At 36.1% G+C, this 16,374-nt stretch overlaps 1 protein-coding gene across 2 annotated transcripts in view; it reads left to right on the top strand.

Annotated features, from left to right (window-relative positions):
• LOC150097088 (leukocyte receptor cluster member 8 homolog) overlaps positions 1 to 16,374 on the top strand; it is a 347,020-nt gene that overhangs the window by 153,739 nt on the left and 176,907 nt on the right. For both annotated transcript variants that reach the window (XM_090407668.1, XM_090407667.1), the window contains exon 9: positions 12,968 to 13,039. In XM_090407668.1, the coding sequence (XP_090263794.1) occupies positions 12,968 to 13,039 (72 nt within the window). The remainder of the gene's footprint in view (positions 1 to 12,967; positions 13,040 to 16,374) is intronic.

Below are 16,374 nucleotides of genomic sequence, written 5' to 3'. Positions count from 1 at the left end.
TTTTTAAAGCTATGTGAAATGTATTATCAATATTCAGGATTATGAAGTGTTGTCTGTACATGATTAGATCTCAACTACGTTAATTTCAACTTAGTTAATAGTGATAGATAAGGGTGAAACCGATGTGCTGAAGTAAACAAACGAAAAAAATAAACACATTCCTTGAGTGTTAAATTTTGTAATATTGTAAAAAGTATGTACATATTTAACTTTTTTGTTAATTCATGGGATAAAAATATCTAATATTATTTACTTATTCGAAAGGCATAGCCTAACCCATAATGTCCATGCTAAGAAAGTATCCCTCTGGGTGTCAAAAAAGGAAACCAGCAGAAAAGAAAAAAAGAAGAAAGGCATCATCATCATCATCAAATTCCTGCCATGTACCCTCAAGGGGTGTACAGGATACGACAGTACTACATGAAAAAATTACATCATTACTAACTTCCTATCTACAATTTTCCTCCAAATCAGTCTGTTACTTCTCAAGACTCCAACATTATCAGATCTTATATTTCTATCGTCTAAGGCACTTTGTACCGTATCAATCCACCTATATCTTGGTCTTCCTCTGGGTCGTTTTCCTGCCAACCTGGCAGAGAACACTTGTTTTGCTAATCTTTCCTCTCCCATTCTATTTAAGTGACCATACCACCTGAGATTACCTCTGCTAACGCATTCCTGGATGCTGACAATGTCAAGTTCTTTCCTAATATCCTCATTTTTAATATCATATTGCCATTGATGCCATCTGTTCACGCCTCTAATCTTTCTCAGGACGCTCATATCTGCGGTCTCTAGTCTTTGGTCAAGTGTTTTACTTCTGACCCAGCTCTCAGATCCATAAGTTAAAACTGGTTTGAACACTGTCTTGTATACAGCTAATTTAGTGTTCCGACTAATTTCTCTCTTATTCCATATGAATTTATTCAATTGACTTCCCACCATACCAGCTTTGCTGATTCTGTTGTCTATTTCTATATTTAATTTACCATCTTCAGTAAAAATCAAGCCTAAGTAGCTGAAATGTTTTACTTGTTCCACAGGTTCTCCATTCACAACACAGTTGGCATTTTCAATGATTCTGCCTATTTTCATTGTCTTTGTCTTTTTATTGCTGAACTTCATACCATATCTATTACAACAGCAATTGAATTTAGTCAGAGAATCTTGCAGACTTGTAGCGGATTTATTTAGAAGTATAACATCATCCGCATAAAGTAAAGAGCTGACATTAACATCTCCAATTTTGATATCAGGTTTAATACCACTTTCCTTCATAATGTGATCCATATAGATAATGAATAAGAGAGGGGATAATGTACATCCTTGTCTCACACCAGATTTAACATTAAACCATCTTCCTATACTCCCTTCAATTCTAACTGATGACTTACAACTCAAATAAAGACTAAGTATTGCTTGATATAATGCCCCATTGACACCATATAACTGCAGCGTATTGAATAGCTTCTCTCTTGTCACCTTGTCATATGCCTTTTCCAAATCGACAAAACTTAAATACAGATCTTTGTTATATTCCCATGCTTTCTCGACTATTTGTCGTAAAGTGAAGATCTGATCCTGACAGCCTCTATTTGGCCTGAATCCAGCTTGTTCTTCACCCAGTTTTCTTCCACAATTCTTCTCAACCGTTTCTCAAGTATACTTGCATAGATTTTGTCAGGAACACTCAGTAGGGAAATACCACTGTAATTCTCACATTCAGTTTTATTTCCCTTTTTATATATGGGTACTATGAGAGCTCTACTCCAATCATCGGGAATTCGTCTCTCTCTCTCCAGGCTTTCTGAACTATGCAGTGCAGCCACTGTAAGACTCTTATACCACCATACTTCAGCATTTCTGGTCAAATATCATCTACTCCTGCTGCCTTCCCACATTTCAAGCCTTTGATAGCTTTTTCTACTTCAAGTATGGATATGTATTCCTGACTGCATGCCTGGTCAGTGTTTTTTTATCACTGTGCTGTCATCACTGCTTGTTTCATTTAGCAGTTTTTCAAAGTAATTACTCCATACTTCAAGGATATCTTTTATTCCAGTTTTCATGTCACCTTTATCATCTCGAACTCCTTTTACAGCACTCTTTCCTCCATTCCTAAGCTTCTTCAACAACCTCCAGAATATTTTGCCACCTTCTTGATATTTATTTTCTATATTCTTGCCAAAGTCCTCCCATGACTTTTGTTTAGCTAGTTTTACACACTGTTTAGCTTTCTTACATTTGTCTCTGTATTCTGTAAGAGTAAAAGCTGACTTATTTGCCAGAAACTTTTGATATGCTTTCTTCTTTTCCTTCACTGCCTCTTTAACTTCCTGTGTCCACCAGGGAATTCTGATTTTTTTATCCTTGCACACAACCTCACCACATGCCTCTCTGGCAGAATCAATCAGTGTTGTCTTCAGAGTTTGCCACTGAATCTCCAAGGTTTGATTCCTGTTCTAAAACTCTTTCATTTTCTTTTCAATAATCTTTCTGTATTTTAGTCTACAGTTCACATCTGAGAGCTGCTCAACTTTTATTTGCTTTAAAACTTTCTTACATGTTATTCTTTTCAATATGAAATTCAATTTTATCCTGCTCAAGACTTAATAGTGATCACTTCCAATTTCAAATGATGTTTTCTCTCTGTACCAGGGAGAAAACATCACTATCAACAATAACATAGTCAATGAGACTTTTCTTATTCCTAGCCTCTTCTCTCCATGTGAATTTGTGCACATTTTTATGTTGGAACATGGTGTTACTAATAACCAGTCCATGTCCTGAGCAGAAATCCAACAGATATTTGCCATTATTATTAGCTTTGCTCTTTTCTTCAAATTTTCCCAAAATATTTTTGTATGTCTCACAATCATTTCCTACTCTGCTATTTAGATCCTCAACAAGGACCAACTTTTCCTTTTTCATTGTGTCAGTTGCTTTTTCTAAAGCATCAAAAAATTCCTCCACTTCTACCTTAGTAGAACCTTCTGTGGGACCATAGGCACAAATAAGGCTCATTGTCCAGTTCCCCATTCTCATATTTGCCCACATTACTCTACTTGAGACTGCCTGCCATTCAAGAAGATTAGCTTCGTATTTTGTGTTGAATACTATGGCTACTCCTTCTTTTCCTTGATTGTCATTGCCTGAATATAACATTTTGTATTTATTGCTCAGAAAGATCTCACCAGTTTTGGTCTTTTTTGTTTCAGTCACCCTTATTATGTCGATCTGGTACTTATTTAATTACTTAGTTGGCTCCATTTCTTTGCCATTCAGGCTTCTTACATTGATAGTATCGATCTTTAAATCGGGTGATGTTGAGTTGGGGTTTGTTTTCAGATTTGTTCCAGTAGCTGACTTTTCGCTGTTCGCCCTGGTTCCCTGGCGAAAACAACGGGGGCCTTGTTTAACCGGGCGACGCACCAGCCAGCATGAAATTTTGTCATGTTGCACAATCATTTTTTTTTATTTTGGTTTAACCAATAAGAATACAATTTGGTCGGCTAAATCCCAAATTGCCAGCCCATCCTCGTTCGTTCAGTATCAAAGTAGATACCCAACAGTGTGCACCACAAGAAGGTGAGGCTTGGACATTAGGTCAGAAGCCCTGGTCGGTTCTCCGCATTCCTTGAAAGGCTATGTGGAAGTCTCCTCTCAGTTATACAGCTTTGACCCAGAAGAAAAGCAAAATCTCAAAAAGTCACAAGTAGATTTGTTTTTATGGCTATAAAATAAATCTGACAATGAAACTGCTACGACTTCAGTAGTTGCGATTCAAACTTCAAATGAAGAAGAAAACTCCAAACAAGCTACACAACTTTTCAACGAAAATGTAGAAAATGTGGGATTCGTCGAAAAAGACGCGTCTGATGATACAAACGTTTTGGATACAGCAAATAACGATGACAACAATAATAACGATGGTGATCAAGTGAATATAAATGATCCAGGTTTGTGGCCAAATATTATGACTGATAAATTTAGATTATTTTGTGTTAAAACCGGACCTAAACAACATCATCAAGACGCATCCATTAAGAATGTTGAAGGTAGATCATTTTCTACATCGTACTATTTTTAAAAAATGCCAAATGGTGAAACTCAGCTTCGCAACTGGCTAATTTACTCAAAATCTCAAGACTCAGTATTTTGCTTATGTTGTGTATTATTTTCCAAAAGAAGAGGAAAATATCAATCAACATGATTTATATATGGTTTTAATAAATGGAGGAAACTGTCATCTGTAATTCGAGATCATGAGCTTTCTGTTGGTCACTTTAATTCTTTTATTGCTTGGCAAGAATTATTAAAAAGGCTTAATTTATGTTTGACTCTTGACAGAACAAATCAAATTAATATATATGAAGAAATGGAACGTCTAAAATTACTATTCCAAAGAATTGTAGATTCTATTTTTAGCAAGTAATAATCTGTCATTTCGAGGATCCCATGAAACAATACGAACGCCGAATAATGAACATTTTTTAAGTTTAATAGAATTATTAAGTAAATATGATCCTGTGCTAATGGATCATGTAAACAGAATTAAAAATACGAAAAAAAGAATTGTGCATCATTTGGCGCATAGATTTCAAGAGGAAATTATTGCTGCATTAGGTAATGAAGTCGTTAATAAAATTAAAGACGATATAAAAGCAGCCATATAATACAGTATCCAAATGGATTGCACTCCTGATATTTCTCACAAGGAACAAACTTCAATAATTATTAGATATGTAAATTTTGTAGACAAAAAATTAATTATAAATGTCATTTATAGGAGTTATTGAAGTAACTGATGAAGGACTAGCAAATTCGCTTTTAAAAAGAATAGGCGAGCTTGATTTAGATATGAATTGTAGAGGGCAAGCATACGATAACGGTAGCAATATGAAGAGAACATATAAACTAGAATAATTAGTTTAAACCGTCATGCAGTTTATGTACCTTGCTTATCACATTCTTTTAATTTGATAATTTGTGATGCTGCTTCCAGTAGTATATATTGTAAAAATGTTTTCGGAATATTGCAATGTTTGTACTGCGTATTTTCTAACCCTTTTATATGATGATACCTACTGGCACCTTCTTCAATTTCTTTTCTTCCCCCCTTACTGGAGTCAATTTCACCGACCTATTAGAGTAGCGTTTTTCTGCCAAAACATCATGCGGTCCATGTGCACGCGACTGACACGTGACGAAGACTCAATTTGGGAATTATGACCTTGAGCTTTAGTTTTTGTTTAAGCTAACCTCTATGTCATCTATACTAAATTAATCCCCCTTCCAAAATTTTCTAAGAATTAACTCAAATCTTTAATCTCTTAGTTCAAATGTAAAAACTAAGCCTCTCACATACAAAATCCTATGACTAATCTTCTTTACTTTACTTAACCTTATTTTATCATATCACAACTGTATTAAAATTCCCTTCCTTTTTTTTATTTAGTTCAACCAAACAATTTCAGCTATAATTTTCACCTGGATGCAAGCTTATTTTTCTTTCTTTTAATTTTTTTTTCTGTATTCGTTACTTTCAAAGGCTCTTAATGATATCTGCTTACTTACTTAGTTATCTATACAGGGTTTTTATTTCTTCTCTTGTTACATTATGATAACTGAAATTTTCACATTCTTAAGTTATCAGGGTGTGACAACATCACTTGCCTTAGTATCCGATAAGGCAAAGCACATATCCTTGCAGACACGTATAATACTATGCATTATGGGAAGGGTCACTACCCAGACCGGTTTCGACCTTTATTGAGGTCTTGTCAGTGGGAGCTAGACCCAGAGGTGGCGATACTAAGGTGGAAGTAATGCAAAAGTCATATCACCATATACCAGTTGCCAAAAGGTGTCAACCTTATTATTAAAATACTCTGGATGTGAGGTATTTGTTGGAAATTTTTCCATTTGGTTATACTATAAATTAAAAATACCAAGGAATTATATACTTGTTTTCATCGTTTCTGAAAAAATATTTGAGGTGCAAACTTTGTTTGCTTACACTTGGATAATGGCTATGTGCACATATCTGTATCGGTGCATTGTCACTTGATAATGCCTTAAGTTTGGCAGAATATTAGAAGTAATAATTAAATCTCTTTATTATTATAGCATCTGTTGTAATTGAGCTATGCTAATAGTAGTGTGTGTGTTCTACCAGCCAAAGCTTCCCAAGCTGGGACAGGTCAACTCTTAGGAACTAGAATAAGTGATATTCCGAATGGACACAATGGTTCTCCAGGGAAGCAGCTTTTTAATGGTGTGATGGTCTTTCCTCTGGTTAGATGGGCTATTGTTGACCTCTCAAGGTCAACTGTTTCTCAAGCCATTGTGAGAAAAAAGAGACGCTTTATTCCCACTATTAAAAAAAAAAGTCACGAATAGGCAGTGAGTAAGAAAGAGAGCCCATGGAATTTGACAACATTGAGCCTTCAAATCCCCAGAGAACCTAGTTTGTTGGGGAAACAAAGCCATTGGACTAGACATGCTAAAACAATAATAAAAGTAACTGTTAGAAAACTAATTTCATGATTGTTACATACAGTGTAAGACTAATGGCAGATGATTAAAAGGTAGATGTGTGTATATGTATGGTCCGTGTGGTTAGCCTAGTGGCTGTGAGCTTCACAACCATATGCCTGGGGAAGGAGTGTCATAGGTTCGATTCTCGTTGGAGACGTGAGGAGCTGAAAGATCTTCCTCAGCCATTGCCAAGTTAGTTTGTCTTGGGCATGGACGGTAGGATTTTTCTCCCCAGTTTATCTGGGGTTTTTCATCCCGCAAAGCAGGCAAACCGGCCTTGAGAACTCAATACCAATGTAGATATAAGATACACCGGGGCGTAAGGCATGACCTCCTTATCCTGTGAATGGTTTAGGCCCAATGATTGATTAATAAACCCTCGACACTGTAAGGTAAAAGAGCGGGAAAGGAAGATGAGATATATATATATATATATATATATATATATCCTCAAAAGGTTTTCAGACTACTATGTCAGCACTACATGATTAAGTTTACATTATTATTAATCTTTCAGCAGTTTTCCTCCAAATTATTCTATTACATGTCAGCACTACAATATTGTATCTCACATTTTGTTCTTCTAAGGTTTCTGACTGAATCAATCCACCTAGATCTTGGTCAGATCTACAAAACTGTATTAGTGTGTTCCTCAGTAGCCAATTTAATGAGCTACCTTAGCAATATGTCCTCTGAACTTCAAGTCTGTCCTGGAGTACAGTTCCATCAATGTGATACACAGCTTGTAATGGATTTATCGTATAATGCATAACTTTCCATTTCTGCACATTAAATTAATACCCAGTATCTTATCTTTTTGCCTATACTCACAGCCTATTTAAATCATCCTGCAATTTCTCCACGCCACTTTGAGTAACTATTACTCTACCTAATTTTCCATCATCAGCAAACAACCGAATATTTTTTTTTCAGATTATTTCCTATATCGTTTATGTACAAATTAAACCGTAGTGATCTTATCATTGAACTTTGCAGCACACCACTACTCACCGTCTTTTGCTTGGATTCTATACCACTTTTTGATGTGTATCCAGCAGCCACCTTCTTATCCACATTAACCAATGTCATATCTATCTCCATAATTTCTCTTATGCAAGGGAATTATTTTGCTCCCCTTCCACTACCTTGGAACTCTACCAGAGCTGAGACTTTGAGCCTAGTCAGAGGCATTGCCAGTTCTCTTACATATATTTGCAAAACATGAGCTGATATCCCATCTAATCCCATAGTTATATTTACATTGAGATTCTACAATATCCTAAGAACCTCCAATTCATCCACCTCTGTTCCCAAATAAGTCTCTGTCATATATGTCACAGCATTAACCTCACTTGGATGATATACCCTTGCAAAGTGATCACTTAGTAAAAACATGATTTCTGTTACCTCATCACCATTAACATTTATTAAGATTATTCTTCCTCTTATGTGCCACTTAATGAAAGAACTCTCTGGATTTCCTTTGGCATGCTCAGCTAGTTACTTTCCATAATCTGATTTTGCCTTCCATACCATGCCTCTCATCTTTCTCCTTATATACTCTCTACAGCATTTTCTTTTTCTGCAGCTCATGTTTAATGATATTACTCATCCATCTAACTCCTACCTCACTAACCCTCCTTAGCTTGGTGTACAATTTAATATTGCCTCCTCTAGATGCTACTTAGCTATTTCCCATGCACTACTCAACTTTCTTCCCTTGCAGAATTTTATGCCATGGTACTGTTTCAAGCTTCCTCCTGAGCTTGTTATAATCACCTGTCTTATAGTTCCACATATACCCCCTTCTTGACAGAATATTCCTCATATTTTATCTCCCAAGTTCCACATATACCCCCTTCTTGACATGAGGAATATGAGGAATATTCTGTCAAGAATATTCCTCATATTTTATCTCCCAAGTTATGACCACATGGTGCTTTCCCCATTCAGAGGCATTGTGGCCACCTTGGTTGTGGATAGCTCTTCTGATCTGATGACCAGATGTATCACTCTTGCACCCTGAGTCAATCCATCACATGCCATCTCAAGTAATTGTCTCAGTAGGTGTATAAATTTCAATTCCTTCCTACCATGTGATCTTTCTTCCTTACAATTTATATCTCTGTATATCCCACATAGTGATTTCATAATCCCACATAGTGATTATTATGTGGGATTATGAAATCCCACATAATAATCACTTCATCTGCACTCATTATACTAATTTGCTTATGCATGTCTTTCAGATCATCCCTAGAACCTCACCTACAGTAGCAGCATCCAAATGTATATTTTATCTTATAGGCCTCAATTTCACATGAGACTACTTCAAATGAACAGCCACCTTCCTGCCTTTTGCAAATGATCTTCTGTCACCAACAGTATCCGTTCCCCAATCCCATCTTATGTATCTTACTGAAATTAATAAACCCTTCACATTCTATCTGTGTAACTACATCTTGGCTAACTACATGTTAGCCAAGATGTAGTTAATTAATGCCTATAACTTTTGGTGAGGTTGCAGCCTTGTTCCCAATATTTATAGCATTAGTACGAGGATGGTCTGAAAAGTTCTCAGCCTAACAATGATAAAACGAATTTATAATTTCAAAATTATTTTTATTTTTCAACATAATTTTCCTTAAGACTAAAACATTTATTCCAGCGATGCTCCAGCGCCATTGTCCTGTCCCTATAGTGGTTCTCAGTAAGATCTGCAAAATACCCCTGTACAGCTGCAATCACTTCTTGATTTGAAGGAAAATGCTGACCAGTAAGGAAGAGTTTTAGTTGTGGGAAGAGATAGAAGTCAGAGAGAGCCAAATCTGAGAAACGGGGTGGATTTTCTAACAATTCCTAGTGCAGATCCCTTAATTTTCCCATTGCCAAAACACCTTTGTGGGCAGGCGCATTGTCCTGATGAAAGATGATTTTTTTCTTCTGCAAACCAGGTCTTTTCTCACAAATTTTTTCATCTAGTATGGTTAAAAGATCGGAATAGTATTCCCCGGTTATTGTTTTACCCTTTTCAAGATAATTAATAAACAAAATGGCTTTAGCATCCCAAAACATTGATGCCATGACCTTTGCTGCTGATGGAACTGACTTTGTCTTCTTTGGCACTGAGCAACCAGCTTCTGTCCACTGTTTTGACCGCTGTTTGGATTCTGTATGTAATGGTCTCATCCATAGTAATAAATTGATGCACAAAATCAGTTCTATTCTTGTTAAAACTCTCCAAGCACTGTCCATGCGAGTGCGTTTTTGACCTGCTGTGAGCAAGCGCAGCACCAATCTTGCACAAAGCTTTTTCATTTGCAATTCTTCATACAAAATATCCTACACGTTCTTTTGAAATGCCTGTAGTCTTGGCAATTTCACACACTTTAACTCGCCGGTCATCCAATACCATATCATGCACTTGATCAATGATTTCTGGTGTTACACTTTTTGGACGTCCTTCATGTGAATCATCTTCAAGGCTGGTATGGCCATGTTTAAACTTGACAGTCCATTTCTTAATTATCGAAAACGAAGGAGAAGAGTGCCCATAAACTTTTATGAACTTCGAATGAATTTCTTTTGGTATTAAACCTTCTTTTACAAAGAATTTTATAACCGCATGCTACTCAATTTTATCCATTTCAAGGGATACAGACAACACTTTTGCTTTAGGCAACTGAATAAAACAAACTACTTGATAGAATGACTTGCAGTTTCACATGGATGCTTATGACAGATATACCAATTTAAAAAAAAATCGCGCCAATAGTGTTGCCATCTATGGTCGTGGCCGAAAATCTTTCAGACCACCCTCGTATATAAGTTGCAAATGGGTGCTCCAGATTCTTAGAATTACTAATCCATCAGTCTTGTTTAGATTCAGATGATGTTTCAGCATCTCACAAGCTTTCTTGACCTTTCTTTCAAACCAGGTTTTGGTGTGGTGTAGGGAATTAGAATCATGCTGCCAATTGATTCTGTGGCATGTTTGAAGTGCATGGTCTGACAGGTCTGTTTTACTATAGAAAAGGAATTTAATATGGTTTTTACGTTCATCTTTTCTTATTGGGATGGTATTCTGTTTTCCCAATATATGATAGGTTTTTTAATTATCCAAACAAAACAAATTAAAATTGAATAAGTAAAGTAAAAATTAAAATTATTGGAAAAAAAACAAACAAACTTAGTGGTCCGTAGAATTGTTTTAGGCATTTTACTGGTCCTGGCTTAGAAAGGTTGAGAAATGCTGTCCTAATGTGTGGAATGGTGTGGCATTATTGTAATCTTTTATAAACATTTGGCTAATAATTTCATGTTCCTTTTTTCAGTACCTGCTCATTTTTGCTAACTTTTAGGGTTCTGTGCCTGATGGCTCTTAGTTTTTGTGTTGGAGAGTGGTATGAATTTTTGTATATGTATTGGTTTGTTTGTGTGTGTGTAGGTTTGTGGTACAATGTGAATGAAAGTCAGCCTAAGGGAAGACGTGACGAGTGTCTTCAAAAGGAAGAGCGTTGTTTTCAATCTCAGTAGTAAATTGGATACGTTTGTGTTTTGTTCAAGTGGCTTAGGAATGCATTTAATGTTTTGCAGCCGTGGATTGCAAAAATATCAGTATATCTGAGACACACTTTGGGCTTTAAGCTTGCTGAATCCAGAGCTCATTGTTTGAATCTGCAATCTAAAAGTTAGCTATAGGGGTGGAAGTAATGAGCCCATGACCGTACTTTCTTTTTGCAGGTAAAAATTATTTTGCCACATGAAATACCCGTAGTGAAGTATGTGAGCAAACGCTGTGATATCGAGTGGAAATATGTTCTGTGTGAGAAGAATAGTATCATTGATAGGGACATTAGGGAAAAAGGCGTTTGTCAAGCTGACTAATAAACCTTGAAAAAGTATAAATTAAGGATGCCAAGAAATTATATTCTTGGTTTCATCCTTTATCGTAGTGTAAGCAAACAGTGCTTGCATGTGACATAACTTCACAAGTGGGCTACTTGTATATTGAAGCTATTGACTTCACATCAGTTGCCTTCACATCAGTATCTCATAATGCAATACACATATCCTTACAGAAATGTATAATGCTATATGTTATGGGAACGGCCCCTCTACCCAGACCAGTTTCGACCTTTATTCATGTCTCATCTGTGGGAGCCAGACCCAGCAGTGATACCAAGGTTGAATTAATTCAGAAGTCATATTTCCATATGCAAGTAGTCAAAAGGTGTCACACCTTATTACTAAAATACTCTAGATTAGAGACAGATGTTGAAAGTTTTTTTTTCACTTAGTTATACTATAAATTAAAGATGCCAAGAAATTATATTCTTGATATCTTTAATTTATTGATTAATAAATCTTCGTTGTTGAGTGTGATGTTTTTAATTTTGTTGATGAAGTGTTATGTATTTATTTTATGTGGGGGGGGGGGGATGACCTACCAACTCCTTGATTGCAGCCATTAGTTTGTTGGCTAGGTGATACTTGGGGTTCTCGATTCTTTCAACTATCAGGCAATAGTGGTATTTGCTTCGTTTATTTTAGACCGTAAATTCTGGGACCGCAGGCATAATGTGGCGATAGCTTTTAATTGTTTTCTCTGTCCATGTGATCGCTGACTTGATTAATTCTGTTTTATTTTTAATGCGGTTTGTAGGGTTGTTAACCAATTGGTACATGTTGTGGTCGGATAGTAGTTGGTTCATTTTTTTAAGGTATGCTGTCGGATCAAGAATGACGGCAGCATTCCTTTATCCTCCTTGTTAATAAACCGTATCTTGGTTATTTTTTAGAGATTTAAGGGCTAATTTTTCTGCTTTGGTTAAATTGCATCTTTGCTGTTTATTATAATTTAATTTGTTGGATGTTTCCATGAGTATTTTATTGACTACATTGGAGGTGAGGGATTTTAGACCTCTTTCATTGTGGTGTATGAAGTCAAGTTTGTTTACTAACCTTGGTGCGATAGCGTAGTTTAAGCATTTTTGCAGAAGGAGCGTTCTCCATCATGAAGGTTGTAGCTGGATGTGTTGTTAAATTGGCCATCATTGGTTGCTTTATAAGGTATGTAATTTTTTCCCCTTCTTGATGCCAGTTCTATTATGTGTCTAATTTGATAAAGTTTCATGTTTGCAGACAATAAATAACAATAAACAATATCAATATGTTATTCATATCTGTTCAGTCCCCCTCTTTCACTCTCTCTGGAATGTAACTTCATTACAATTTTTTTTAGGATATCCATGTTTGGAAAGAACAGTTCATGGTGATAAACTGTTTTTTCCAACAATGTGCTACCTCTGATCCTACCAATGAGATATTAAGAAAAGAAAAAAAAAATCATATATATATACTTAAACTTTTTTTCAAGTCATAGCTTTGCTATATTTTCAACTGATGTTTTAATATTTCTCAGGTCTTGTTCGAGATCAAGGTCAAGGTCTCCAACTATGCCATATAAAAGAACTAAGAAAAAACGACATTCAAGGTGAGCTCATTCACTTTATGGGTATATGTTATATATCTTAGCATGCCATTAGTTCTAATTGGTTATGATGCACTAGATTTTCCATGTACATTGCATTAAAGTTATTATGGATTGTGTGTGTAAATATTAGGACAGCAGATTATATCCTGTGATTTAGCCTGCTGTGGACAGACAGGAAGATCTGTAAACATCTGCTTTGAAGAGCATAAGCAATACATTCATTACTGTTATTATGGCAAGTCAGGACAGGAAGATCATGCTTTGGAAATTCCTTCACACAAGATTAGATGTTAGAAAACCATTGATATATAAGTTGTTACAGGTCGGAATGACTATTTTTAGAGCCTGTAGGGGCTAGGAAACATTCTCCTAAATCTTAACAAGTATGGCTGCGTTAATCTGTCAAAAATTTGGGAGACTAATTTTAAGATGAAAGATGAAAATAAGGAGTGCTTAAGGGTCAAAGCTATATAACTGAGAGGAGACCTCCACATAGCCTTTAAAGGAACGTGGAGAATCGACCAGGGTTTCTGACCTAATGTCTAATCCTCACCTTCTCGTGGTGCACCCTGTTAGGTATCTACTTTGATACTGAACGAACGAGGATGGGCTGGCAATATGGGATTTAGCCGACACCAAATTGTATTCTAATTGGCTTAAACTACAATATTAAATGATGATACAACATGACAAAATTTCATGCCGGCGGGGGCGTCGCCCAGTTAAACAAGGCCCCCCCCCCTGTTGTTTTCGCCAGGGAACAAGTGCAAACAGCAAAAAGTCAGCTACTGGAACAAATCCTAAAACACACCCCAACTCAACATCACCAGAATTGAAGATCGGTACTATCAACATAAGAAGCCTGAATGGCAAAGAAATGGAGCTAGCTGATGAATTAGATAAGTACCAGATTGACATTATAGGGATGACTGAAACAAAAAAGACCAATATTCAGGCAATGACAATTAAGGAAAAGAAGGAGTAGCCATAGTATTCAACACTTTCTTGAATGGCTGGCAATTTCAAGTAGAGTGATGTGGGCAAATATCATAAAGGGGAACTGGACAGTGAGACTTATTTCTGTGCCTATGGTCCAACAGAAGGTTCTCCTAAGGTAGAGGTGGAGGAATTTTTTGATGCTTTAGAGAAAGCAACTGACACAATGAAAAAGGAAAATTTGGTCCTTGTTGGAGATCTAAATAGCAGAGTAGGAATATATTTTGGGAAAATTTGGAGGAAAGAGCAAAGCTAATAATAATGGCAAATAACTGTTGGATTTGTGCTCAGGACATGGACTAGTTATTACTAACACCATGTTCCAACATAAAATTGTGCACAAATTCACATGGAGAGAGGAGGCAAGGAATAAGAAAAGTCTCATTGACTATATTATTATTGATAATGATGTTTTCTCTCTGGTCCAGGACACTAGAGTGTACAGAGGATTTGAAATTGGAAATGATCACCATTTAGTCTTAAGCAGAATAAAATTGAATTTCATATTGAAAAGAAGAACATGTAAGAAAGTGTTAAAACGAATAAAAGTTGAGCAGCTCTCAGATGTGAAGTGTAGACTAAAATATACAAACATTATTCAAGAAAAAATGAAAAAGTTTGAGAACAAGAATCAACCACTTGGAGATTTAGTGGCAAGCTCTGAAGGAAACATTGATTGATTCTGCCAGAGAGGCATATGGTTAAGTTGTCTGCAAGGATAGAAAAAACAGAACTCCCTGGTGGACACAGGAAGTTAAAGAGGCAGTGAAAGAAAAGAAACATATCAAAAGTTTCTGGCAAATAAGTCAGCTTGTGCTATTAGATAGTACAGAATCAAATTTAAGAAAGCTAAACAATGTGTAAAACTAGCGAAACAAAAGTTATAGGAAGACTTCGGCAACAACATAGAAAATAAATATCAAGAAGGTGGCAAGATATTCTAGCGGTTGTTGAAGAAGCTCAGAAATGGAGGAAAGAGTCTGTAAAAGGACTTAGAGAAGATAAAGGTGACATGAAAACGGGAGAAAAAGATATCCTTGAAGTATGGAGTAATTACTTCGAAAAATTGCTAAATGAAACTAGCAGTGATGAGAGCACAGTGATAAAAAAACACTGACCAGGCATGCAATCAGGAATACATATCCATGCTTGAAGTAGAAAAAGGCATCAAAAGTGTGAAATGTGGAAAGGCAGCTGGAGTAGATGACATTAGACCAGAAATGCTCAAGTATGCAGGTATAAACATTTTACAGTGGCTACACTGCATAGTTCAGAGGGCCTGGACAAAAGGACGAATTCCAGATGATTGGAGTACAGCTCTCATAGAGAACCCATATATAAAAAAGCGAAATAAAACTGATTGTGAGAATTACAGAGGTATTTCTCAACTGAGTGTTCCTGGTAAAATTTATGCCAGTATACTTGGAAACGGTTGAGAAGGATTGTGGAAGAGAAGCTTGGTGAGAAAGCAGCTGGATTCAGGGCAAATAGAGGCTGTCAGGATCAGATATTCACTTTACGACAAATAGTTGAAAAGTCATGGGAATATAACAAAGATCTGCATTTAAGTTTTGTAGATCTGGAAAAATCATATGAGGTGCCAAGACAGAAGCTATTCAAAACACTAAAGTTGTATGGTGTCAGTGGGGCATTATATCAAGCATTACTTAGTCTTTATTTGAGTTGTAAGTCAGCAGTTAGAATTGAAGGAAGCACAGGGAGATGGTTTAATGTTAAATCTGGTGTTAAACAAAGACATTATCGCCTCTGTTATTAATTATCTATATGGATTATATTATGAAGGAAAGTGGTATTAAACCTGATATCAAAATTGGAGATGTTAATGTCAGCTCCTTGCTTTATGTGGATGATGTTATACTTCTAAATAAATCTGCTTCAAGTCTGCAAGATTCTCTGACTAAATTGAATAACTGTTGTGATAGATATGGTATGAAGGTCAGCAATAACAAGGCAAAGACAATGAAAATAGGCAGAATCGTTGAAAATGTCAACTGCGTTGTGAACGGAGAACCTGTGGAAAAGTAAAACATTTCAGCTATTTAGGAATGATATTTAGTGAAGATGGTAAATTAAATGTGGAAATAGACAACAGAATCAACAAAGCTGGTATGGTAGGAAGTCAATTGAATAAATTCATATGGAATAAGAAAGAAATTAGTCAGAACACTAAATTAGCTGTATACAAGACAGTGTTCAAACCAATTTTAACTTCTTGATCTGAGAACTGGGTCAGTAGTAAAACACTTGATCAAAGACTAGAGACTGCAGTTATGAGAGTCCTGAGAAAAATTAGGGGCGTGAACAGATGGCATCAATGG

Source organism: Typopeltis vanoorti, chromosome 17 (assembly GCF_054136105.1).
Source record: "Typopeltis vanoorti isolate ZY-2024b chromosome 17, IOZ_Tvanoo_1.0, whole genome shotgun sequence".
NCBI classification, from domain to species: Eukaryota; Metazoa; Arthropoda; class Arachnida; order Uropygi; family Thelyphonidae; genus Typopeltis; species Typopeltis vanoorti.
The sequence above is the reverse complement of the archived record's forward strand: the minus strand, read 5'-3'. Positions and strand labels throughout refer to the sequence as shown.